This window comes from Pelophylax lessonae, assembly GCF_965119305.1.
Source record: "Pelophylax lessonae genome assembly, chromosome: 1".
In the NCBI taxonomy this organism is placed as follows: domain Eukaryota; kingdom Metazoa; phylum Chordata; class Amphibia; order Anura; family Ranidae; genus Pelophylax; species Pelophylax lessonae.
The window spans coordinates 597,562,480-597,590,055 of NC_138768.1; the positions used below are offsets into that span (position 1 = coordinate 597,562,480).

General features: G+C 44.1%; 1 protein-coding gene across 1 annotated transcript in view; it reads left to right on the forward strand.

The window, feature by feature from the left end:
- Nucleotides 1–27,576, forward strand: part of DAPP1 (dual adaptor of phosphotyrosine and 3-phosphoinositides 1) — a 168,664-nt gene that overhangs the window by 93,186 nt on the left and 47,902 nt on the right. Inside the window, exon 3 of the mRNA XM_082243612.1 lies at nt 1,679–1,812. Coding sequence (XP_082099738.1) covers nt 1,679–1,812 — 134 coding nt within the window. The remainder of the gene's footprint in view (nt 1–1,678; nt 1,813–27,576) is intronic.

The following is a 27,576-nucleotide window of genomic DNA, read 5'->3' on the forward strand; positions in this document are numbered from 1 at the left end:
GTGCCCCCTTCAATGCAATGAACACTGTGCTGTGTCCCCTTCAATGCAGAGTTCAGCGTGTGTGCCCCCTTCAATGCAATGAACACTGTGCTGTGCCCCTTTCAATGCAATGAACACTGTGCTGTGCCCCCTTCAATGCAGAGTTCAGCGTGCGTGCCCCCTTCGATGCAATGAACACTGTGCTGTGCCCCCTTCAATGCAATGAACATTGTGCCGTGCCGTGCCCCCATCAATGTAGAGTTCAGCTTGCGTGCCCCTTTCAATGCAGTGTGCCACCCCCCGAGACCAGTGCACTTACCTGGAGCAGGTCCCGGACTCCCGGTGGGCGGCTTCTTCTTCTTCAAATGTCATGTGTCTTGAACTGGACTTACCTTACCTCACGGACGGTGACCGGCTGCGTGGCGTGGCGTGCTGCTGCTCTGACTGAGAGTAGTAGGCCCGGGGCGGTAGCGGGAGTCGAGACGGACTGTCTTTCACTCAGTCACTCTCACTTGTCTGGGTTGGCTGGCTGCGGACTGTCACTGGAGTACGGAGTTGCGGAACTGAACCAGGCGGTGGTCACTCACTGTCTGAGTCACCGAAGTGGAGTTCCACAACTTCTCTCTTCTCTTCTTCTTCAGTTCTTCTGATGAGCGGCTGTGCGGCTCTCCTCTGGCGGGAAGGTGTCGTGATCACGTGAGTGACGCCGGGATGCAGTGACTGGGACGCCACGTCACAGGTCCCGGGATGTCCTCCTGTGTGATTGGTCCAGGCTGGAGTCTGGACCAATCACAGGCAGGACATCACAAAAGTGGGGAGTGTCGGGGTGCATTGCTCTGTGCCCGATGACCCCCAGAAGGCCGCCAATCGGCTCCTCTGCCCGCCGCACGTGTGGTGGAAAACCCCACCCCCCCATATCCACCACTAGGTCCGGCGCCCCTAGTGGGCTAAAAATTTAATTTTTTTTTTATCTTTTTTTTTTTTATTTCTTCTTTTTTTTGGGGGGGGGGGGGCACTGACAGGCCGCCACTGTGACGTAGGTTGCCAGGTCTTTACTCAACTCTCCCCAATTGTTTGGGCTTAGGAACACCAAGTAGAATGTGATAACATTGTACAAACACACTAGGGACAATTTAGACAGGAGACAAGTAACCTACCTTCATGTCTTTTGAGTTTGGGATAAAACCATACCATACCCAGAGAAAACTTACAAGAACATGCAAACTCCATGCAAACTCTTTCCTGGCTGGGATTTGAACCAAGGACACTCGATCTGTGCCACCTCATGAAAAGTTAATCTTGGCAGAAGTATACAAGACACTTAGAGGAGGGGGACCTGGGTTATGAAGAACAGACTCAATTTTATTTTAACCAATAAACCATCTTTGAAGAACCTAATGTACATATTGATGACAAATTTGTTTCAAAAGCTTTGTTTAATAACACATGACAAAGAAAACCTGGCTCATTATCAGTGAACAAATATCTTTTATAGTTACATTTGATTTTTCAAACAATGATCTATGACTACCTCTTTGAATTGCAGTTTAACCAGTTATGCCTGTGTTACATGTTTGTTATGTCTGTGTGCCAAGTTTAACACGGTAATAGGGAATTTTTAATCTCAAGTTGTTATGATGATAATAACTAGCATGACTAGCAATAATATGTCAAATAAATCTGTACATCTCTTCTTAAGGGCCAAGGACTCAGTGAAACACTTTCAAGTCTACCAATGTGGTACAAGTATTAAGTTTGGATTCAATGAATTCTCATCTATAAAAGAATTTATTCAACATTTTGCAAACCAACCTCTGATCGGAAGTGAATCAGGTACCTTGAAACTTAAATATGTTTTGTTACAGTTTACATTTTGTGGCTGCTTGTAGCTTCTGTTTATTATTATATAGCTACTTGCTTGCAAGATTTCCATCTCTTTTATTCTCTGGAAATATCTGCTGTTTTAATTTATTAACTGCTTAATGGTTTGTTTTTTGTTTTTTTTTTAATTTGATGTGCGAATGCTTAAAAAAAGATGTGTTTCCTATGATTGTCAGCTCCATCTAGTGACCATAATGCAATATTTTCCTGATTGCGGTATTTCAAGAAAATGCCACATTATAGCCCTTAGATGGTGCTGGCATTCATAGGAAATACACAGATTAGACACAGTCCAGGGATTTAGTTGTTATGGCTGTGCAAACGCTGAGGCAATCGCACAGTGAATTCATATATATTTTTTTTAATTCTTTATTTTGGATTTTGAAAAGAAGATAGAGGTGGTGTAATCTCAAAAGGTGGGTACAAAGCCAACAGTGCAAGAATAACCTGTACATAACATTCTAGTTCACTCCATGACCGCATCAACTCCAAAACTGTCATCCTGATAAAGTTAATGGTCTACCAAGGGAAGTTCAGCCATAGATTATGTTAAATGGCAAAAAAAAACAAAAAACAAAGAGCAGATTACCATAAAGCGCCCATTTAGAAGACCCACAAAATAAAAGGAAACCACCGCTGAACCAGAGTAGTTTTTCCCAAAATGGGGCAACCCCCAACAGAAGCAAAACTGCAGGGGATAACAAAAATGAAGGGGGGAAAACACAACAAAATTAGAAGGAAGGAGAGATACACAGGTGAGAGGATAGCAAGAAATAAGATATAAGAAAGAAGGGAGCTATGTGTGCAATATCAGAGCGACCGCCTGGTAGAAATCCAATCTCAAACCCCCCCCCACCCCCCCATGGGCCAGTGAGATAAGTTAAAGCAGAAGGGGCGGGGGGCTTAGGAGCCCATGAGGTCTCTATACTCAGAGGAACACGTGAACTCCATCCAGTGGAACCTTTTTTTAATAACAGTGACCTTCTCTACTGGTGACTGAGGTCATCAGAGTCTCCATTTGGTGAGTCTTGTTAACCCTAGCAAATCACAAACGGATTGGTGGAGCAGTGGGCTGTTTCCAGCACAAAGGGATGCAAGCTTTTGCTGCATTTAACAGATGCAGCAACAGGGGGCATTTGTAGTGCTTTAGTGACATGGGAGTTAGGTAAAATAGGAAGGCTGTTGCTTCCATTGGCATCTGGACATCAGTTTATTTAAAGATCTAGTGGCAAACCTGGGCCCAAAAGGTTGAAAGTCTGGGGCAGGACCAGAAAACATGAAGCATGGTGCCTAGTGAATATAGAGACGTGACTCCGTTATGTGTGGCACCACATCCAAAAATTATTCACGAAAAAGAAGAAAAGGATATGTAGGACTTTAAAGGTTGCCACCAATAATTCCATAAAGGAAAAAGTCTCTGCATATAATGGGCATATAACAGGTTCTTTTGCACAACCATACTTATCCCTTTTATGGGGAGTTTCCGCAAATTTCTCACGAAATGAAATGTTTTGAACAATTATTATCATGTTGTCCTAATGGATTTTCTACTTTTATTACAGTGTGTACTCTTTTTTTTTTTTTTTTTTTCCTTTATGGGATAATTGATGGCAACCAATGAAGCATGGTGCCCTCCTCCTTTTTTTTTTTTTTTTTAGAATTGTCCCCTAAAGCAGTGGTCCTCAGGGCCCACTAACAGGCCAGATTTTAAGTATTACCTTGGGGAGATGCAGACTAGAGTATTGCAATCACTGAGCAGCAAATTATACCACCTGGGATGTATTTCAGTTATCTTGCAAACCTGGCCTGTTAGTGGGCCCTGAGGACCAGGGTTGAGGACCACTGCCCTAAAGTGCATGTAAAGCCAATTTTTTTTTTAAGTTTTTAAAGAGTAGAAAATGGTTAAGACCCCTGTCAGTTTTTTTCTTTGCTGTCTATGTCCCACCAGAAAGATTTTCCTTTACTTCCTGTCCCAGAGACCCAGCAGGATGTAAGAGCTCTTTCCAAAGTGAGGAGCTATCCTCTCATAGACTGTTGTCCCCAAAACCAGTTTCCCCATTGGATGATTACTTCTCACCACCTGTTCCTGTTGACTTTTTACAAATTTCAGATTTTCTATTACTTGACAATGACCTCCAGGGCCAACAGTGAGGGTGAACCTCTCCAGCAGAGACACAGACAGCAACAAAATACTGGCAGGGTTTTTAATTCTTCTACAATTTACCCAAAACTCAAACTAAAAAAAAAAAGTTACATACACTTTAATATTGGTATTTTATTTTCTAGTATCTGTTTGGTTAATTAGCGTGGTACGTGAATACCAATTAGAAACCACTCCTATGTGCAACAAAGTTGAATGTAAATAATCTGTTTTAAGCCATCTGAATCATTTGTAGGTGGTGTAGTCTGAAGAAATATCAGCATAATTAGGTCAAACTACTAAAATAACACACCCACACTGTATAATAATACCCAGAAACCTGTCTCGACACATATTTGTCATGTTCAGCTCATCACTACAGGCATAGGTAATCCATCCAATCATGGTACTCCTTTTGTTAATAAACACATCCTCATGTCAAGAACAGCTTACATTAAGTGTGTCAACTCTTACTACTTTGTGTCAGATTGTAATTTACACAACCTCTTTTTAATCAAATGTAATGTTATAAGACAATCGATGTATTGTTTTATGTAAAGCCTAAAGCACAAATGCACAATTGGCTGTAAATTAGAAAAGGCAGCATGGTCACCCATTAGGCTAAATCATATACACAAAGCAAGGAAAGTGCACCAATCAAAATGTATCTTGCATATGGTAGTGTCTGAAGAAATGTCTTTGCCTCACCTGTAACTTCATAGTACATCTGCAAATCTGTAATGACAATGCAATCCTTAAAAGCAACGATCTGCTAGCAATCTAATATGCAGCCATTTTTTTTTAGCTTTGTAAAGACCATGGAATGGTCAGATTTTCTGTCAGATTTTAAATCCTGTATGTGTCTATATCCGGGGAATAACCCCTCACCTCGTGTCAGGGACTCCCATTACCTGGATAGCAGGTGAAGTAAAATATTTCAAACGGGAATGCACACAGCACCTGGCAAAGGCACTAACCTTTCCCCACTCGTCAAGCACATTTGTCCATGTCCCTGTTGGAGAGCTTTAGTTCCAATTCCTGTTTTCTAGTGTCCCTGTTGGAGAGATTCATCCCCACTTCCTTTTCTTCATTGTCCCTGTTGAAAAGATGTATCCTCCCTTCCTGTTTTTACATGTCCCTTGTGGAGAGATGCATCCCAAACTTCCTGTTCTGCAGGGTCCCTGTTGGAGAAATGTATCGCCACTTCCTGTTCTCCAATGTCTCTGGTGGGGAGAGTCATCCCCACTTCCTGTTTTCCAGTGTCCCTGGTGGAGAGAGATTCATCCCCAATTCCTGTTCTCCAATGTTTCTGGTGGAGAGATTTATTCCTACTTCCTGCTTTCTGAAGTTTCTGGTGGAGAGATTTATTCCTACTTCCTGTTCTCCAGGGTCCCTGTTGGAGATATTTACCCCCACTTCCTGTTCTCCAAGTTCTCTGGTGGAGAGTTCCATCCCCACTTCCTGTTCTCCAGTGTCCCTGGTGGAGAGAGATTCATACCCACTTCCTGTTCTCCAATGTTTCTGGTGGAGAGATTTATTCCTACTTCCTGTTCTCCAGGGTCCCTGTTGGAGAGATTTATCCCCACTTCCTGTTCCCCAAAGTCTCTGGTGGAAAGATTCATCCCCACTTCCTGTTCTCCAGTGTCCCTGGTGGCGAAAGATTCATCCCCACTTCCTGTTCTCCAATGTTTCTGGTGGAGAGATTTATTCCTACTTCCTGTTTTCCAATGTCTCTGGTGGAGAGATATAGTCACACTTCCTGTTTTCCAATGTCTCTGGTGGAGAGATTTTTTTCCCACTTTATGTTCTCCCGGGTCCCTTTTTGGAGAGATTTATCCCCACTTCCTGTTCTCCAGTGTCTCTGGTGGAGAGATATAGTCACACTTCCTGTTCTCTAAAGTCTCTGGTGGAGAAATGTATTCCCGCTTCCCATTCTCCAGTGTCCCTGTTTGAGAGAGTTATCCCCACTTCCTGTTCTCCAGTGTCCTTGTTGGAGAGATTCAATCCCACTTGCTGTAATGTCTGACACTTGTCAGACAAGAAAAGAGGAGAAATCTTACAAATGGCGACACAGAAAGCAATAAAATACACAGTTATCCCTTCTCTACTCTGTCCAAACCAAACAATGTGTCTAAAGTTGGCCTTTAGGGACAGAAACCTTTATTTATAGAATGACTATTCCTCCAGTAGCGTTATACCATCAAGATCTAAAAGCTGATTCTGCGCATTCTAAAAATATTGAATGATGATGTAAATGGGACACAACAAGGGAAAGCATACTTTACTGGAAGGGCTGAATCCTACTGTTAGGCCCTAAATGAAGGGTTATGCTCAAATATTTTCAAAGACAATTGGAGACTAGAAGAAACATCCCCTGAGATTCCTCTGATCTGTGCATTGCAGATCACCATGTACTCCATCTATTTAACTTGTAGGTCATTATAGGCTTAAGAAAGGGTCTGAATTGTTTTTTTTCTTCTTTTTAAAGGTTTTTACTTTCCAAATTCTAAAGCTGAAATCACCCAATAAAGTTAAACTCCATGCAAACAGTTAAATGCACCAATACAATACATATAAGGGAGCTTACTGTATTTACCTGCAAAAGAATTAGTATTTCTGTTTGAGTCCTGAGATGTATACATCACAGCTCTGTCTGGCGGGGCAGGTGACTGAATATTTTAGTGCTACTGATGCTACTGTTTAGTAACACTTACTCGGAGGTGGGCCTGAGATCGGATAGTGAAAGGCGAGGCAGCTAATCTCTGTCAAGCTAAATGCACATTAGCTCATTCTCTGAAAAGTGATGCTTAGTGGATTGTTTTTCAGAGTGTGGCTAAGAAGCTTCTATTGGGCATTCAGCAGGCAATCCTGAAGAAATCACTGTGGCCGTGACGCAATATGTAGGGTGGAGCCAGTGGTGGCATCACTTTGTCTAGGAAGCAAAGCAGGTACTAGGAAGAGCAGTGTTACCAATTGAATGTTGTCTTAGGGGACATCACTGAGGTTTTACTTTGTTGTGCATGGGATTAAGTGCACATAAAATGTGAGTTTACTTTGCTTTTATCAAAGAAGATTTTTTTTTTTAAACTTTTCAATCTTTATTTGAGATTTTACAGAGAAACAACAAAGCGAGTGAGAAAGTACATTCTCCAAATACATTAGGTGTAGAATTTGGAATGCTCCGATATCAAACATGCATATAATTAAAAAAGTAAAAAATATACGTATGTAAACTATCGGTGTATACTGTATATGTGATGGTTATTGGAGAAAACAAAGTGAGGGATAACTATGCAGTACCTATATTCAATTCTTGTTTTAAGCTTAGGTAATAACCTAAGAAACACATGTAGATCGAGTCCATCAAGCAATGTTACTAGGTGCATGATGCTGATATATGTGTATTACCGGCAGTATATTGGATAGAGGAGCAAAAAGTGCCATAGGGATTTAGAGTAAAGGGGTTCAGTCCAGTTTTGCGCTTCTAGGGTCAATGAGCCATGGTTCCCAGTCTTTGTGAGGATTTTGTGGTGGAGAGTTTGGCTTTGGAAAATAAGTATTCCATTTTGAGTTGGTTGTTTCGGGTTGTGGTCACGTCCTAAAGAGATGGAGGATGCAGAGATTTCCATTCTCTAGCTATTGCTAACCGTGTAGCAATGAGGATGTGTGGCTATGGTTTGGAATTGTCTAGCCATGGACGAGTTGCCAATCCAAGTAGAAGATCCAGTGAGGATAATTTAGTTGTCATGGGGGTGACTGAGTGGAGGACAATTCGCATTTGAGTCCAAAAGTTTTGAAGACCCGGGCATTCCCACCAGATGTGGAACAGAGTACCTGGGAGACCACAGTTTCTCCAGCACAAGTGAGAGGTGTTGGAACAAATCTTAGCAATTCTGGTAGGGGTATAGTATAATACCATTGTTGAAAAATGTTTTGTAGTTCCCAGTGGGAGGTACAATGGGAGAGCCTTGAGGGTAGCGATAATGCTTTGTACCATTGGTGCAGCGAAGGGACCGAGATTATGTGCATTGACCAGAGTGATATTTGATTCTGGATGGAGTCCCCGGATGACTGTGAGAAGAGATCATGGATGTTCGAGATACCTTTTGAGTAGTTTGTTGGATGAGTCCTAGAATTTTAGCAGGGAGCACAGGATCTTGTCTTGCGTGATCCAGTGGATTTTCGTAAGCAAAGATCTAATCCTGACGTAAACATAGAACGTTTTGGAAGACAGACCATAAGGTTTCCTATGATGTTGGTACCCGCATCCGTCCGCTGTAGTTGTAGATCCGGGATTATAAGTGTGATGGTTTTGATTGGCAAGTATGATAGGATTGTATAGGGTAGTCCCTTCAACATTTGAGGGATAGCTGTCCATACTCTCAAGGAGACTGTTATTGTGTCTAATGGGAAATGTCTAGGTAAGGGGGCTAGAAGCAAGGCACCAAGAAGCAATTTTGGGTTTTTGGTCAGCACCAGTGATTCTTTTTGGATTGAGTAGATGCTGTCCACCAGCATTTAAGTTGCTCCAGCAGAACCGCTCGGTAATATATGTGTATATTAGGTGCTCCCATTCCTCCCATATGTGACGGGGTCATCAGATTGGCTTTTTTTTATCCTGGGGCATTTCTGTTGCCATATAAAGGCGTTAATAAGTGGTTGAAGTGCCTTTATGTGCACAGGTAGGAATGGAACAGGAAGGGTAAGAAAAATGTATAAAATATGTGGAAGTATAAACATTTTGGCTAGAGCAATTCTACCAGCCCAAGGTAGTACCAAGGTGGTAGGGGACTTGATTATTAGAAGGACATAGAGGGCAATCTGTGACAAAGGCCGTGTGTACCAAAGACCTAGTTAGAGGAAGGTGGAGAGTCCTAAAAAACGATTTCAGGGACTTTGGAGCTAAATTGAGTAGGAAATACTACCTGTACCTCGAGCCACACCAAAGAGGCAGCGGGAGATTAGGGAAGTTAACAAGTGGCTGAGGAGCTGGCGTAGAAAGGAGGGGTTTGGGTTCCCGGAGAACTGGCTGACTTTTCAGTTGGCTACTGGCTCTTTGGAAGGAACGGACTGCACCGAAATGGGGAGGGTGCAGCCCTACTGAGAAGATGTTAGGATGTTAACATGTTAAAAGAAGATGGCCGAAAAGTTAGAGGGGCTTTCAAACTAGGTGATGGGGGGGGGGGGGGAGGGTCCAGATGTAGAGCTAGCCTCATAATATCTAACAAGGGTATATAGTATGCGACCGGACAACATTTCGAGGTATGTATACTAATGTTAGAAGTCTGGCTAACAAGATGGGAGAACTGTAGCTGCTAATGTATGAGGAGGATTTAGATTTTGTGGGAATTTTTATAAACTTGGTTTGACCGATCTCATGATTGGCTGGCAACCATTAAGGGGTATTCCCTTTATCGTAGTGAAAGGGAGGGTAAAAAAGGGGGAGGGGTATGCCTGTATATCAAGAATGATGTGAAAGTGAATATGAGGGACGATATCACTAATGGAGCTAAGGAGGAGGTGTTATCCCTATGGGTAGAGATTCAAAGGGAAGATACTAAGGGCAGCCCTCAAAAATTCCACTCGCCTATTCTCATTTTGCGAGTGGAATTTTGAGAATGGCGAGCTGTGCCTGCCGCCGCCGCTGCCATTCACAGCAGCCTGCGATTACTTTCTTCTTTAGAAACGGATGGGCTCGGGGAGCAGAGCACTGCGCCCTGAGCCCACCCATTGTGTGACAATAGCGAATGAATATTCGCTATTGTCACAGGGATCCTCCTCCTGATCCTCCTATTGGCCAATCAGGAGGCAGGTGTTTCCTGATTGGCCGAAAGGCGAACGATTGTAACTGGCCGAGGAGGAGGAGGAGGACTCGGGAGACATGGAGGACACGCAGGATTAATGAGAAGCCGCCCGCTGCAGGTAAGTGCACACTGGTCTCTCTGCACAATGTGATCGCTCTGCAATGAAAGGGGACATGCTGTGGGCGCTCTGCAATGAAAGGGGACATGCTGTGAGCGCTCTGCAATGAAAGGGGACATGCTGTGAGCGCTCTGCAATTTAAGGGGACATGCTGTGAGCGCTCTGCAATGAAAGGGGACATGCTGTGAGCGCTCTGCAATGAAATGGGACATGCTATGAGCTCTGCAATGAAAGGGGACATGCTGTGAGCGCTCTGCAATTTAAGGGGACATGCTGTGGGAGCTCTGCAATGAAAGGGGACATGCTGTGAGCGCTCTTCAATGAAAGGGGACATGCTGTGAGTGCTCTGCAATTTAAGGGGACATGCTGTGAGCGCTCTGCAATGAAAGGGGACATGCTGTGAGCGCTCTGCAATGAAAGGGGGCATGCTGTGAGCTCTGCAATGAAAGGGGACATGCTGTGAGCGCTCTGCAATTTAAGGGGACACGCTGTGAGCGCTCTGCGATGAAAGGGGACATGCTGTGAGCGCTCTGCAATTTAAGGGGACATGCTGTGGGCGCTCTGCAATGAAAGGGGACATGCTGTGAGCGCTCTTCAATGAAAGGGGACATGCTGTGAGCGCTCTACAATGAAAGGGGACATGCTGTGAGCGCTCTGCAATTTAAGGGGACATGCTGTGGACATGCTGTGGGCGCTCTGCAATGAAAGAGTATGGAGGGGTGATAGTGTCTGTCTCTTGAAGGTTGTACAATTTGGCATAGAAGCATGCAAATGTATTAGCTATGTCTAAGGGATTAGTCATGCGTGTCCCTTGTGGATTTAGGAGGAAGGACATTTTTGAACGGATTTGTTGTCTTTTAACCTGCTTAAAAAAATTTGGTAAACCCACAAGTGCTTTTTTTTACCACTACTACTTACAGTTACATTGGCTTTTGGAATTTACAAATGTAGCAATTTGGAAATTGGATGAAAGATTTAGAACTGGGAAACACTGTATGAAAAGTAGTGCATTTTTATAGAAAACTATAAAGATCAGACCAAAATGAGGACAAATGAAGTGGAAAGAGAGACAGAGGGGCTTTGTTCCAAACGAGGGACAGTCCTTTGAAATCAGGGACAGTTGGGAGCTACACTATATTACCAAAAGTATTGGGACACCTGCCTTTACACACACACATGCACTTTAATGGCATCCCAGTCTTAGTCCATAGGGTTCAATATTGAGTTGACCCACCCTTTGCAGCTATAACAGCTTCAACTCTTCTGGTAAGGCTGTCCACAAGATTTAGAAATGTGTCTATGGAAATGTTTGACCGTTCTTCCAGAAGCGCATTTATGAGGTCAGGCACTGATGTTTGACGAGAAGGCCTGGCTCACAGTCTCCACCCCAAACTCACTCATCCATGTCTTTATTCACCTTGTTTGCGCACTGGTGCGCAGTCATGTTGGAACAGGAAGGGGCCATCCTCAAACTGTTTCCTCAAAGTTGGGAGTATGAAATTTCATAATGTTTTGGTATGCTGACGCCTTAAGTGTTCTCTTCACTGGAACTAAGGGGCAAGCCCAACCTCTGAAAAACAACCCCACACCGTAATTACCCTCCACCAAATGATTTGGACCAGTACACAAAACAATGTCCATAAAGACATGGATGAGCGAGTTTGGGGTGGAGGAACTTGACTGTCCTGACCTCAACCTGATAAAACACCTTTGGGGTGAATTGGAGCGGAGACTGCCCTGGTCATGAAGGGGGGGGGTGAATAAAATCTTCCGGATGTCAAGTGGTCAACAGAATAGTTTTTATAATATTATATATATATATACACACACACACACGCACTGCTCAAAAAAACAAATTAAAGGAACATTTTGAAAACACATCAGATCTCAATGGGGAAAAATATCATGCTGGATATCTATACTGATATGGACTGGGTAATGTGTTATCGAAAAGGATGCCACATTGTTTAATGGAAGTGAAAATGATCAACCTGCAGAGGGCTAAATTCCAAGACAAAGTGAAAATCACGGCTATTCACGGAAACCTTACAGGATAACTACATGTCGCAGTTGGTGGATTCCCCTACTAGAGAGAATGCTATCCTGGATCTATTGATCACTAATGACCCAGACATAATCTCGGAGGTAGGAGTCCAGGACAACCTGGGCTCTAGCGATCACAGGATGATCACATTTAGTATAAATAACAATATAAAAAGGCAAGTGGGGAACATAAGAACCCTAAACTTCAGAAGGGCAGACTTTCCAAAATTGTACTCATTGATGGAAAGGGTAAACTGGGACCAAACCCTGGGATCACTGACCACAGAGGAAAAATGGGAATGCTTTAGAACAATATTAAGCAAAGGCATCTTGCAGTGCATTCCTATGGGGAATAAATTTAGAAGAGACAAAGCCAAACCTGGCTGGCTAAACCGTAGCGTTAAAAAACTTATTAGGGGAAAAAAATTGGCCTTCAAGAAATATAAATCAGAGGGCACAGTATCGGCCTTCCAGCAATACAAGGAGGAAAATAAGAAGTGTAAACACGAAATCAAGATGGCTAAAATCAACTTTGAGAGACAAATAGCGGAGGATAGTAAAAAAAACCCAAAGAAATTCTTTAAATATATCAACAGCAAAAAAACTAGGGCAGTGCATATTGCACACATAATTAACGATGATGGGAGGATGGTTACAGAGGACACTGAAAAAGCAACCGTGCTGAATTCTTTTTTCTCGTCAGTTTTTACGCAGGAAAAGGAAGGGTACACTGACCATGACTGTATGGTTAGTAGTAATACACAGGACTTGCCACTATGGCTAACAGAGGGGGAAATCAGGGAAAGACTGGATAAACTTAACACAAACAAATCACCAGGCCCGGATGGCGTACATCCGAGAGTGCTCAAGGAACTCAGTATGGTTATATCTAGACCACTGTTCCTGATCTTTGCTGACAGTATTAGGACAGGAGATGTACCAGGGGATTGGAGGAAGGCTAACGTGATTCCGATATTCAAAAAGGGCCAGAGACATATCCCGGGAAATTATAGGCCTGTCAGTCTGACATCAATAATATGTAAACTTTTGGAGGGGATGATAAGGGACTATATCGTAGAGTATGCTAAAGACAACAACATCATCAGTAGTAACCAGCACGGGTTTACAAATGGGCGTTCTTGTCAAACCAATCTCTTAGCATTCTACGAGGAAGTGAGCTGTGAGCTAGATAGGGGGAGACCAGTGGATGTGGTGTACTTGGATTTCGCTAAGGCGTTTGATACAGTTCCCCACAAGCGCTTAATTTATAAAATAAGGTCTGCAGGTATCGACAGCAGGGTTTGCTCTTGGATACGGAATTGGCTAAAAGGCCGTGTCCAAAGGGTAGTAATAAACAGCGCATACTCAGACTGGTCTGAGGTAGTAAGCGGGGTGCCCCAGGGCTCAGTCCTGGGACCAACCTTGTTCAATTTATTCATAAACAGCATTGAGGAAGGGATCAGTAGTTCGTTATCAGTTTTTGCAGATGACACAAAATTGGCCAGGGCGATAACTGCACAGCATGAAGCAGATATCCTACAGAATGACCTGGACAAAATTACGGAGTGGGCAACGACATGGCAAATGAGGTTTAATGTGGAGAAGTGTAAGGTTTTGCACTTGGGGACCAAAAACATAAAAGCACAATACACGTTAGGAGGGGAACCCTTGGGGGAATCAAAAATGGAGAAAGATTTGGGAGTCTTAGTTGATGATAGATTAGGCAACAGCATGCAATGCCAAGCGGCAGCTTCCAAAGCCAACAGAATATTAGCATGCATAAAGAAAGGGATGTATTCCAGAGATAAGACTATAATCCTTCCACTTTATAAAACTCTGGTCCGACCGCATCTGGAGTATTCTGTCCAGTTCTGGTCGCCAGTCCTCAGGAGGGATGTGTTGGAGCTGGAGAAAGTCCAGAGAAGGGCAACTAAACTGATTAGGGGGTTGGAGGACCTTACCTATGAAGAGCGGCTACAATCGCTCGATTTATTTTCCCTGGAGAAAAGACGTCTGAGAGGGGACATGATAGCAATTTATAAATATCTTAATGGGGATCTCAGCTTAGAAGAAAAGCTGTTCATTCGAAGGAATTGCATGAGGACTCGAGGACATACAATGCGATTAGAGGAGAAGCGTTTTAACCTCAGGCAACGTGGGGGGTTCTTTACTGTTAGGGCTACAAGATTGTGGAATTGTCTACCACAAGAGGTGGTTTCTGCGGGTAGTATGGTGACTTTCAAAAGACTCTTAGACTTACATCTCAAGGATCAGGAGATTGAGGGCTATGTTAGATGATTACAGTCACACACACCTACACAGGTTGAACTGGATGGACTATTGTCTTTATTCAACCTCGCCTACTATGTAATATGTAACTATGTAAAGTGAGGAAATGATGCAGCAGGCTAGTCTATTTTGGTGAAATTTCGATTCAGCAACTCAAAATGGTACTTTTATTGGTAGGTAATAGTAGTGTAGTTTGTGTGTGTGTATGTGTGTATGTGTGTGTATATATATATATATATATATATATATATATATATATATATATATATATATATATATATATATATATATATATATATATATATTTGGATTGTAATATTTATGTTTAGCGTGGTGTATATAATTTCCAGCACACAGGTCATTCATTTTTATATTATTTGGAGATCTTAATGTAGCGAATGATTTCCATGTGATCATGATGTTATGTACATGTAGGAAGCAGCGCGGCTCTTTTATAGAAAACAGTGGGTAAAGTGGGTATTTTCTACTTTATCCATTGATTTTTCTTCAGTTCATTTGAGGTTTGTAGAGTGTTCCCTACAGTATATTGTATTCCTGTGAGTACATCTGTGAAACTCTGCTGAAACATCACTTTAAAAAGAATCAACAGCCACACTGATGAGTAGTTTAACTTTCACTCCCCATTGAGTCGATGTGAGTCTGATGCTGCCAGCAGGGATAGTGTGTTTGCGGGATGTGGACACCTGTCTGCAGGGAACTGGACTGCTACCATAAACTCATTGCACATAGGTCACAAAACAGCTGTCAGCCGATACTAATTCTGGCCTGTACTTGACCGGGGTCAAAAGTGAAGTTGATTCCTGGAGGTGAAGTTGATTTCTCATACTGCCTGTAATTTAACTATTGAAGGAAAGCATGGCCTGTACTATATGACAGACGTGTGTCATGTGCACATTGCAAGGTTCTGTCTAATTCATAATAAGAACTAGTAGATTTATATGTTTTTTATTTAACCACCTCAATACTGGGCACTTAAACCCCCTTCCTTCCCAGACCAATTTTCAGCTTTTAGCGCTGTTGCATTTTGAATGACAATTGCGCGGTCATGCAACACTGTAACTAAACCAAATTTATGTAATTTTTTCCCCACAAATAGAGCTTTCTTTTGGTGGTATTTGATCACCGCCAGGTTTTTTCTTTTTTGGTGCACAAATAAAAAAAGACCGAAAAGTTTGAAAAAAAAAAAAAAGTTTTTTTGTTTAGGTTATAAAATTTTGTAAATAGATACGTTTTTTTCCTGCACTGATGAGCACTGATGACGCCGCACTGACAGGCACTGATGAGGAGACACTGATGGGGTGGCACTGATATGCAGCACTGATGGGCACTGATAGGTAGCACTGATATGCAGCACTGATGGGCACTGATATGTGGCACTGATAGATAGCACTGATATGCAGCATTGGTGGGCACTGATAGGCAGCACTGATGGGCACTGATGGGCACTGATGGGTGGCACTGATGGGCACTGATGGGTGGCACTGATGGGCGGCACTGATCGGCACTGATGGGGGGGCACTGATCGGCACTGATGGGGGGCACTAATGGGCACTGATAGGCAGCACTGGTGGGCAATACTGGGCACTGGTGGGCGGCACTGATAGATGGCAATAACGGGCACTGGTGGGCAGCACTGATAGATGGCATTGGTGGGCAGCACTGATAGATGGCATTGGTGGGCAGCACTGATAGGGGGGCACCACTGGCAGGCTCTCTGAGCCCTGTTTGCCCTCCATGGTGGGCATCCCTGGTGGTCATGGGTGGGCATCCCTGGTGGCTCTAGTGGCATCCCCTCCCCCCAGGGCTGCACTGGTAATCAATCATCTGATTACCAGCACAGACCCCCCCTGTGATCAGTGAGTAATTAGAAATACTCACTGATCACCCCGGCTGCAGAATCTATCCTCTCCTTCTCCTCACACTGACAGGATCTGTCAGGAGGAGAAGAGATCGAAGCCGTTACAACGGCTGTATTGACATTACATGACGGCTGTGATTGGTCACAGCCGTCATGTGATCAGGAGGGCCAATCACAGGGCCCTCCTGCCGAGTCTTGTTGCTCTGTGTCCTAGGGACACAGGCACATCGAGATCGCGCCGCTGCGCGTGCCCGCGGCGGCGCGATCTCTCTCCTTCTGAAGGACGTTCCGGAACGTCCATTCAGAAGGACGAGACTCCCACCCGGCCGTATATGTCCTATGGCCCGGGTGGGAGGTGGTTAAAGGAGTTGTAAAGTCTCAAGGTTTTTCACCTTAATGTATTCTATGCATTAAGGTGAAGAACCTTCTTGGTTGCAGCTGCCCCCGAGACCCCCCGTTATTCTTACCTGAACCCGAACGTTCCAGCGACGAGCACAGCTGTTCCAGCCACTGTCTCGGGTCCTCATTGGATAGATTGATGGCAGCAGGAGCCATTGGTTCCCACTGCTGTCAATCAAATCCAGTGACACGAGAGACGGGGGGGGGTCTCGAAGCATGCCTGCACGGGTGCCCCCATGGAAAGCCGCTCTCAGTGGGGGCACCGGATGAAGAGGAGGGGCCAGAAGCATCGCCAGGGCACCCCAGAAAGGGAGGATCGGGGCTGCTCTGGGCAGGTAAGTATAACATGTTTTTTATTTAAAAAAAACCTTTACAATCACTTTAAACAAATAGGCAAACATTAGCTTTTTTTTTAATTTAAATGTAACTTCTTTGTGAAATTTCTGCATTAGTCTACACCAGCAGTCTCCAAACTGTGGGCTAAGTGCAGCCCTTTGCTTAACTTTATCTGTGAGCTGAGACCCCAAAATACTACCAGCTACGCTGACAGTCCCCCTCCCCCTCCCCCTCCCCCCGTGTCTATCTTCCTTCTCCTATGGAGCCCAGCGTAGCTATACTGTATATGTGCCCCATCCCCTACCCTGTGTCCTGTGTGAATTTTTTCTTCATTTTCTCATGAATTAGGATGTGCAATGCATACTTACTGATGAGAGAACACTGGGCGGAAACCTATGATCAGCTCCTCCCATTCTGTATACGCCCACTGGCTACACAGGAACAGGACTCCTCCCTGGAAGTGATGTCACTGGCTTTCGGTAACCACACCCACTTGCTGCTCTTGGACTCAGCAGGAAGAGGAACTGAAGTCATGTGACAGCACTGAAATCGGCAAAATAAAGGTAGAAAAACTGGGATTTTTCCATTTTGAAACAGAAGGCTGAACTCTGCTCACAGATTGCAGGGGAGAATTTAAGGTATTAGGCTGAACTTCCGATTTAAGGGTGCAGTCACACTAGAACTTTTACCCAGTCCTGGGTGCACTTCAACCCCTTAAACTTGCCATACATTATACAATTTTCTTACTCCATACCCTTTAGATTTACCTTCAACTATGTAGTGCAAGAGCCTGCCTGATTGCAAATTGAAAGTGTTTGACCTCATACTTTATGGTTTTGGTAAATCTAAAGAAAAATTGTACAAGGAAATTGTATAATGTATGGCCAGCCTTTAGTCTGGTTCGCTTGTGTAGTATGAGTGCTCCCAGGGCCAGACTGAGAATAAAATTCAGCCCTGGAAATAATTTCATACCAGCTCTATAGTATTATTATACCAGCCCAACAGCATAACATCACTATTTTCTTGTTCATAAAAGGGAAAACTGCATTTTAACTTCCTCCCATCCGCGCTATAGCCTATGTACGGCTGCAGCGCAGACTCACATTTTCGGGAGGCCGTCTTTAAACGGCCTCCCAGACACAGGCTCCCGGCGCGCGCACGCGAGCGCGCATCGGGGAAAATCTGTGTCGGCCGTGTCCCTTGGACACAGCCGATCACAGATCGTGGTGAATGGCCAATCACAGCAGCCATTCACCACGTGATCAGACCGTCCAATGAGAGATGATCTCATATGTAAACATATGAGATCATCTCTCATCGCCAGCGCTCCTTCCTCACACGGAGACTGCAGTGTGAGGAAGGAGGAGAGCCGATCAGCCGTCGGGGACACAGAAGAATGTAATCAGGGCACTGATCACCAGTGCCCTGATTACACAAGGTACACTAAACACACTAACTGCCCACCATCAATGCCCACAGTGCCCCCCATCAGTGCCCATAGTGCTGCCAGTCAGTGCCCATCAGTGCCTGCTCAGCTAGGCACTGATGAGCACTGACTGGCAGCACTATGGGCACTGAGTGTGGGCACTGATGGTGCTGCCCATCAGTGCTCATCAGTGCCGCCCATCAGTGCTCATCAGTGCCACCCGTCAGTGTCAATCAGTGCCACCCGCCAGTGCCCGTCAGTGCCGCCCATCAGTGCCGCCTCTCAGTACCCAGGAGTGCCACCTCTCAGTGCCCAGCAGTGCCACCTCTCAGTGCCCAGCAGTGCCGCCTATCAGTGCTGCCTATCAGTGCTCATCAGTGCGGCATATTAGTACCTCCTCATCAGTGCCACCTCATCAGTGCCCATAAGTGCCACCTCATCAGTGCCCATCAGTGCAGCCTATCAGTGCCCATCAGTGCCGCCTCATCAGCGCACATCAGTGAAGGAGAAAAATTTATTTATTTTCAAAATTTACTCGCAGGAAATAAGAAAAACTTGTCATATGGGTACAGTGTAGCATGACCGTGCAATTGTCATTCAAAGTGTGAGAGCACTGAAAGCTAAAAATTGGTCTGGATGGGAAGGGGGTTTAAGTGCACAGAAGGCAAGTGGTTAAAGCACATTTGAAGAGTGTATTATAGATCAGACAGCTGTGAAAGCATATAGGGCTATATATATATATATTAATTACAGTGCATTGCGAAAGTATTTGGCCCCCTTGAACTTTTCGAGCTTTTGCCACATTTCAGGCTTCAAACATAAAGATATAAAACTGTAATTTTTTGTGAAGAATCAACAACAAGTGGGACACAATCATGAAGTGGAACGAAATTTATTGGATATTGCAAACTTTTTTAACAAATAAAAAACTGAAAAATTGGGCATGCAAAATTATTCAGCCCCCTTAAGTTAATACTTTGTAGCGCCACCTTTTGCTGCGATTACAGCTGTAAGTCGCTTGGGGTATGTCTCTATCAGTTTTGCACATCGAGAGACTGAAATTTTTGCCCATTCCTCCTTGCAAAACAGCTCGAGCTCAGTGAGGTTGGATGGAGAGCATTTGTGAACAGCAGTTTTCAGTTCTTTCCACAGATTCTCAATTGGATTCAGGTCTGGACTTTGACTTGGCCATTCTAACACCTGGATATGTTTATTTGTGAACCATTCCATTGTAGATTTTGCTTTATGTTTTGGATCATTGTCTTGTGGGAAGACAAATCTCTGTCCCAGTCTCAGGTCTTTTGCAGACTCCATAAGGTTTTCTTCCAGAATGGTCCTGTATTTGGCTCCATCCATCTTCCCATCAATTTTAACCATCTTCCCTGTCCCTGCTGAAGAAAAGCAGGCCCAAACCATGATGCTGCCACCACCATGTTTGACAGTGGGGATGGTGTGTTCAGGGTGATGAGCTGTGTTGCTTTTACGCCAAACATAACGTTTTGCATTGTTGCCAAGAAGTTCGATTTTGGTTTCATCTGACCAGAGCACCTTCTTCCACATGTTTGGTGTGTCTTCCAGGTGGCTTGTGGCAAACTTTAAACGACACTTTTTTATGGATATCTTTAACCGCTTGCCGACTGCTCACAGTATATTTACTGCGGCAGTCAGCCCCTCACAGGCAGAGTGACGTAGGTCTACGTCGCTCGCCTGTGAGGCTCTGGGGAGCGAGCGCGCGCCTGCGGAGGCGCGCTCCCGCACCCCCCCGCGCGTGTGACCAGCGGACCCGATGTCCGCCAGTCACTCGGCGATCGGCGGGGGGAGAGGGAGAATGTCAGGCAGCTTGTGTAAACAAGCCACCTGTCATTCTCCTCGCTGTAAAAACACTGATCACATGGATCTACTATGTAGATCCGTTGATCAGTGTCCTTACAGCTCAAGCCACAGCCAATCACAGTAGAAAGCACGCCCCTAGGGACACACACAGCCCCTCCCTCCCAAATAAAGTTAACCCCTTCACTACCAGTGTATTTTTACAGTAACAGTACATATATATAGCACTGATTACTGTAGAAATGTCACTGGTAACCCCAAAAGTGTCAAAAATGTCAGTCAAGGGTCCGATCTGTCCACCCCAATGTCGCAGTACCGCAAAAAAAATCGCAGATCGCCGCCATTACACGTTAAAAAAAAAACCACCAAAAATGACAGAAATCTTCCCTTTGTTAGTAAACGCGATAACTTTTGCGCAAACCAATCAAAATACGCTTTTTGCGATTTTTTTTTTTTTTTTTACCAAACATAGGTAGCATAAAACAAATTGGCCGAAAATTTTAAAAAATTTTGATTTTTACATTTTTTTTGGGGAATTTCATATAAAAAAATTTGAAAAATATTGTTATTTTTGCAAAATGTACGCTCTTTTTTTGTTTATAGCGCAAAAAGTAAAAATCGCACGGGTGATCAAATACCACCAAAAGAAAGGCCAGATTTGTGCAGTATACGACTGATTGTTGTCCTATGGACAGAGTCTCCCACCTCAGCTGTAGATCTCTGCAGTTCATCCAGAGTGATCATGGGCCTCTTGGCTGCATCTCTGATCAGTCTTCTCCTTGTATGAGCTGAAAGTTTAGAGGGACGGCCAGGTCTTCGTAGATTTGCAGTGGTCTGATACTCCTTCCATTTCAATATTATCGCTTGCACAGTGCTCCTTGGGATGTGTAAAGCTTGGGAAATCTTTTTGTATCCAAATCCGGCTTTAAACTTCTCCACAACAGTATCTTGGACCTGCCTGGTCTGTTCCTTGTTCTTCATGATGCTCTCTGCGCTTTAAACGGACCTCTGAGACTATCACAGTGCAGGTGCATTTATACGCAGACTTGATTACACACAAGTGGATTCTATTTATCATCATTAGTTAGGTCAACATTGGATCATTCAGAGATCCTCACTGAACTTCTGGAGAGAGTTTGCTGCACTGAAAGTAAAGGGGCTGAATAATTTTGCACGCCCAATTTTTCAGTTTTTTATTTGTTAACAAAGTTTGAAATATCCAATAAATTTTTGTTCCACTTAATGATTGGGTCCCACTTGTTGTTGATTCTTCACAAAAAACTACAGTTTTATATCTTTATGTTTTGAAGCCTGAAATGTGGCAAAGGGTTGCAAAGTTCAAGGGGGCCGAATACGTTTGAAAGGCACTATGTGTGTGTATATATATGTATATATATATATATATATATATGAGCAAATTCTGGTTAAACGTGGTGAAAGTGCCAACATGGTACAGGAGGTGGTCATAGGGTGTGTGTGCATGGTACAGGAGATGCAGGGGCTGCGGGCATGGTGCAGGGGCTGCGGGCATGGTACAGGAGATACAGGGGCTGCAGACATGGTACAGGAGGACATGTCAGAGGTTCCGGGCATGGTACAGGAAATGCAGGGGCTGCGGGCATGGTACAGGAAATGCAGGGGCTGCGGGCATGGTACAGGACATGCAGGGGCTGTGGGCATGGTACAGGACATGCAGGGGCTGCGGGCATGGTACAGGAGATGCAGGGGCTGCGGACATGGTACAGAAGATGCAGGGGTTGCGGGCATGGTACAGGAGATGCAGGGGCTGCAGACACTGTACAGGAGATGCAGAGGCTGCAGGCATGGTACAGGAGAGGAAGAAGCTGTGGGCATGGTGCAAGAGATGCAGAGACTGCGGACATGGTGCAGGGGCTGCGGGCATGATGCAGGGGCTGTGGGCATGGTGGAGGAGATGCAGAGGGTGGGGGCATGGTGCACAAGATGCAGGGCTGTGGGCATGGTGCAGGAGATGAAGGGCTGTGGGCATGGAGCAGGAGATGCAGGGCTGAGGGCATGGAGCAGAAGATGCAGGGCTAAGGGCATGATGCAGGGCTGAGGGCATGGTGCAGGATATTCAGAGGCTGCGCGGGGGCCTTACTTACCCATCCCGAGGCGCCTTACATTTAAAAATGGCGCCGCCCGGCGCTTAAATTCTTTGTGCATACGCCTTCTGCCCGAGAATGGCCGAGTGCGTACAGGCTTGCACAGTGTACACGTTCGGTCAGCCCTAGGGCAAAATTTCCTGGTATCCCGGTAGGCCAGTGCGGCCCTGAGTGCTCCCAACTGCCCCCAAGCATACCATGCCTGAGACCAGGCTGCAGTGTGAGTGCAAAACCTGCCAGATTACAGTTCTCTCCATAGAGAACTGTTTAATGAAACAGGAATCACTGCTCTGGTTAGTAGGGGAGTGTCCCCCCGGGAACCAGTGCCGATTACCAAATTGGCTATAGTAGACACCGGCCTATGGGCCACACACTATTTTAGGGCACCCGACAATAGATCAAAATAATATTGATTTAATCTTAGAAGAAAATTACAATGAAGATTTTTTTTTTTCCTTTAATTGTTTACAAAAGATTTTCGCATAGTAAATTGCACTGCAATTGTGGTAAACCACATCGCGTGAAGCTTGTTGCCCCAAAAAAAGTTTAGAAGCTTCTTTTGGGTGACATGTTTCACACAATGCAGTTTGCCGCGACTGCAGCACGATTTATCGTGTGACAATCACGGCAGAACTGTACTGTGTTTTTAGGTGCTATTCAAATGAATGGTATTTGATGTGCAATTTGTCACTCACACCTTGTCGTTTTGAAATCGCAAGCAGAATCACGGCTATTCTGCCCACGATTCAAAATGCCCATGTGTGAATGCAGCCCCAAAGACTCTATAGAGAAAATGCTGTGTTAATGTAATGTACCTAATAACTTAAAGTACATAAACCATAGGCATCAGGTGCACACTACAGTTTACAGTCTCCTCTCTCCTCCTCTCTCCTCCCCTCTCCTCTCTCTCTCCCCTCTCTCTCCCCTCTCCTCTCCTCTCCTCTCTCTCTCTCTCCCCTCTCCTCTCTCTCTCTTTCTCTCCCCCCCTCTTTCTCTCCCCTCTCCCCCCCTCTTTCTCTCCCCTCTCCCCCCCCTCTCCCCCAATGGCCAGAAATGTTTCCCCAATAAAAAACGCCTGTAAACGAAAACCCTTATAAAAGCAATTTAGACACGTTTGCACGCTGTTACAAGCATTTGGCGTTATAAATGCCAATAAACTTCCGTCCTGAATGCAATTATTATGCTTTAAAAAAAATGCCACCGAACTCAACTGCCTCTAAACGACTATAACAAACTCAGTGTACATGGACAGATAAGATAACATAGAGAAGAGTTCAGGGGCTGCTAAAAAAAAAAAGCCCAACTGCTCCTGAATGTCCGTTTATCAGCAGAAGTGTACATTAGGACTAAAAGCTCATCTTCTTTCAGCTGTCAGTTTGTAAAAAAGTTTGGTGCAAGCTACGTACATTTAATGTTCAGTAGTAATGGTCATCTCCATCTAGTGGCCAACGTGCACACTAGTTCAATGTTATCCTATCTAGTTCAATGTTATCCCACTAAGCGCACACATGCAAAACCTCCAGAAATCTGTATGGGAGTTTTGATAGTCTAGGGGCCTCCACAGAGTTTAATCTGCCACTGCCCAGAATGCTTTCTTACAAACCAGTGTGAGTGCAAACCAGGGGGGGAAGTGGGGGGAAGGAAGATTTAAACTTGGGCATGGTTCAGTTAAACTGGCTAAGTTTGAGTAAATCCTTATGGTCCATACACATGATCTGAAAATCAGACGAAAAATACCGCTTTCGAAGCAATCGTATGATAATCTGATCATTCGTACACAGCTTTCGAGAGCCGATCACGACATTTTATCCGATATTATCTGATCGCACAAGCACAAAAATGTTTCTCGTACGATACCAGATCCTATGATTTTCATTTATTCAGTATAGTTGTTGTTCGAAAAAACAATACAAATACATTACAACACATTACATCACTTCCGAATTTTTATTCGGTTGTACGAGAATTTTAGTAAACTCTTAATTTTCGATATGCGACAAAAAACAGGCAAACGGTCGTCTGATTTTCGGATCGTGTGTACAGGCCTTTAGGCTGGCCATACATTATATACATTTCTTGTACAACTTTCTTTTAGATTTACCAAACCATATAATATGAGGTCAAACCTAAACATTTTCAACATGTATGAAATCAGTTAGGGCCTTGCGTTACATAGTTTAACCACTTGCCGACCGCCGCACGACTATTTACTGCGGTAGTCTGGCTCTCCTGGGCAAACCGACGTAGGGCTACCTCGCTCACCCAGGAGCCTCTAGGGGGTGGGCGCACGCTGCCGGAAGCATGCTCCCGCCCTGATACAAACAAAGCCGCCTGTCATTCTCCCTGATCTAACTGCAGAGACTACACGATCCTGCTATGTAGGATCGAATGTCTCTGTGGTTACATCACTAGCTACGCCCCCCCCCCCACAGTTAGAAACACGCCCCTAGGGATACATTTAACCCACTGATCACTAATAAAGTTAACCCCTTCCCTGCCAGTGTCATTTTTACAGTAACAGTGCATATGTATAGCACTGATTACTGTAGTAATGTCACTGGTACCCCCAAAAGTGTCAAAAATGTTAGTCAGGGGTCCGATCTGTCCACCACAATGTCGCAGTGCCGCAAAAAAATTGCAGATTGCCACCATTACTAGTTAAAAAAAACAATAAAAATTACATAAATATTTCCCATAGTTAGTAAACGCAATAACTTTTGCGCAAACCAATCAAAATACACTTATTGCGATTTTTTTTTTTTTTTTTTACCAAAAATATGTAGCAGAAAACTAATTGGCCTAAAATTTTAAAAAACTTAGATTTTTACATTTTTACATTTCATTTAAAAAAATTTGAAAAATATTGTTATTTTTTCAAAATTGCCGCTCTTTTTTTGTTTATAGCGCAAAAAGTTAAAATCCCACAGGTGATCAAATACCACCAAAGGAATGCTCTGTTTGTGGGAAAAAAAGGACGTCAATTTCATTTGGGTACAGCATCGCATGACCGCGCAATTGTCCATTAAAGTCACGCAGTGCCGAATCGCAACATAGGCCCTGGTCTTTGAGCAGTGGTTAAGATAAATCTAAAGGAAATTGAATAATTGGATAATGTATGGCCAGCTTAACCTTCCCTGACTGAGCCATATCCTCCAATTGTGTCTCAGACGCTCCCCCTTTCAGACACTGTATTTCACAAAGGAAGGATTTCAGTAGCAGAGGCAGCACTGTCAATCCAGAAAGCAGTGGGCAGGATTACGTGTGGCCATGTGCTTATTGACAAGCTACAGGCTTGTGAATTAGCAGTGACAAAATGGATAACTACCTCCCCGAAATATTTTTTTCCTCCCACTGTAATGCAAGCAAGCAGAGCCTACATGAATGTGGGAACTCTGGTATGAATTCAGGAGCAGTGCAGCATTGTTGCCACACCATCACAGAAAGCAGCATTAGGTGATCAGCACTGGCAGGATAAACAGGTACTTGTGAGACTTTGCAGGGGGCTATGAGAAAATGGTAAGTGCAGGTGCATTTAAAATTAAATTCTGCAGCACATATTTTTTAATGGGAGGCCATAGTTCTGCTTTTTTTCCATTTTTTTTTCTTAAAGCTGCAGCAATACCTGCACTGAGTCTGTCATAGCAACCAGGAGTACATACTTAAATCTGGCAGGATTCAGTATCCGATTATATGAATTGTTTGTGATAGATACTCTAATATTAGCAACTCACAGATGCAGACATTTTAGCTACAATTTCCTGCTACAGGTAGTGCTGGATTTATAAGGGGCAAAAGGGACAATTGCCCTGGGCCCCCTGTCAAAGAGGGCCCCAGACTTCCTTTATAAAAAAAAAAGTAATGATTATAAAATTAGTTTTATTATTAGAAAAAATTAACAAAGCGTGTGTGGGCGTCAGAATACAGAACACTTAAGCCTGACTTCAGAGGCCAAGAAAAGAATGAGAGCTTCTGGCAGAAGTTTTACATTTCAGCTTTATATTATTTTATTATTTGAGATGTTTGATTGAATATTACTGTGTTGCGGGATTTATTGCCTTGTTTACAAGAGTCAAGTGGGTGGGACGAAGGAAAAGTTTGAAAAAATGTTAGAAAGTGTCCGTGGGGCAACAGCACTGACCCCAGCGTGTGGAAATGACGTTAGTGACCACCATCGATTTTGTCCCAGCAAGAAACATGAGAGAGAAGCTCACTCCCATGCTTGCCCTTTATTGGGTCAAGGGAAGAACCTGACACTCCATGATCTCAAATAGGGTAAAACTTTGTTAGAAAGTTTTATCTGAGTTGACAAGATTGATTGAATTCGGGACAGGCATGGCCCTGGATTGGAATTTGGCCAAAATGATATAGCAGAATGTACAGTGCCTTGCGAAAGTATTCGGCCCCCTTGAACTTTGCAACCTTTTGCCACATTTCAGGCTTAAAACATAAAGATATAAAACTGTAATTTTTTGTGAAGAATCAACAAGTGGGACACAATCATGAAGTGGAACGAAATTTATTGGATATTTCAAACTTTAACAAATAAAAAACTGAAAAATTGGGCGTGCAAAATTATTCAGCCCCCTATACTTTCAGTGCAGCAAACTCTCTCCAGAAGTTCAGTGAGGATCTCTTAGGGTCCATTCACACTAGCGCGACTTGTCAGGCGACTTGGTCGCCTGACAAGTCGCGGTCGGTCGCTCGCCATTGAATAGTACAGGACCCGTTCTAATAGGAGCGACACAAGTCGCTCCGACTTAGAAAAAGGGTCCTGTACTACTTTGGGGCGACCTGGAGGCGACTTGCATTGACTTCAATTATATGAAGTCCCTGCAAGTCGCGCCAAGGTCGCGGTGCACGCTGTGCACCGCGACTTCACAGGTCGCCCCAGCAAGTCGTGTCGCGCCAGTCTGAATGGGTGCTGAATGATCCAATGTTGACCTAAATGACTAATGATGATAACTAGAATCCACCTGTGTGTAATCAAGTCTACGTATAAATGCACCTGCACTGTGATAGTCTCAGAGGTCCGTTTAAAGCGCAGAGAGCATCATGAAGAACAAGGAACACACCAGGCAGGTCCGAGATACTGTTGTGGAGAAGTTTAAAGCCGGATTTGGATACAAAAAGATTTCCCAAGCTTTAAACATCCCAAGGAGCACCGTGCAAGTGATAATATTGAAATGGAAGGAGTATCAGACCACTGCAAATCTACGAAGACCTGGCCGTCCCTCTAAACTTTCAGCTCATACAAGGAGAAGACTGATCAGAGATGCAGCCAAGAGGCCCATGATCACTCTGGATGAACTGCAGAGATCTACAGCTGAGG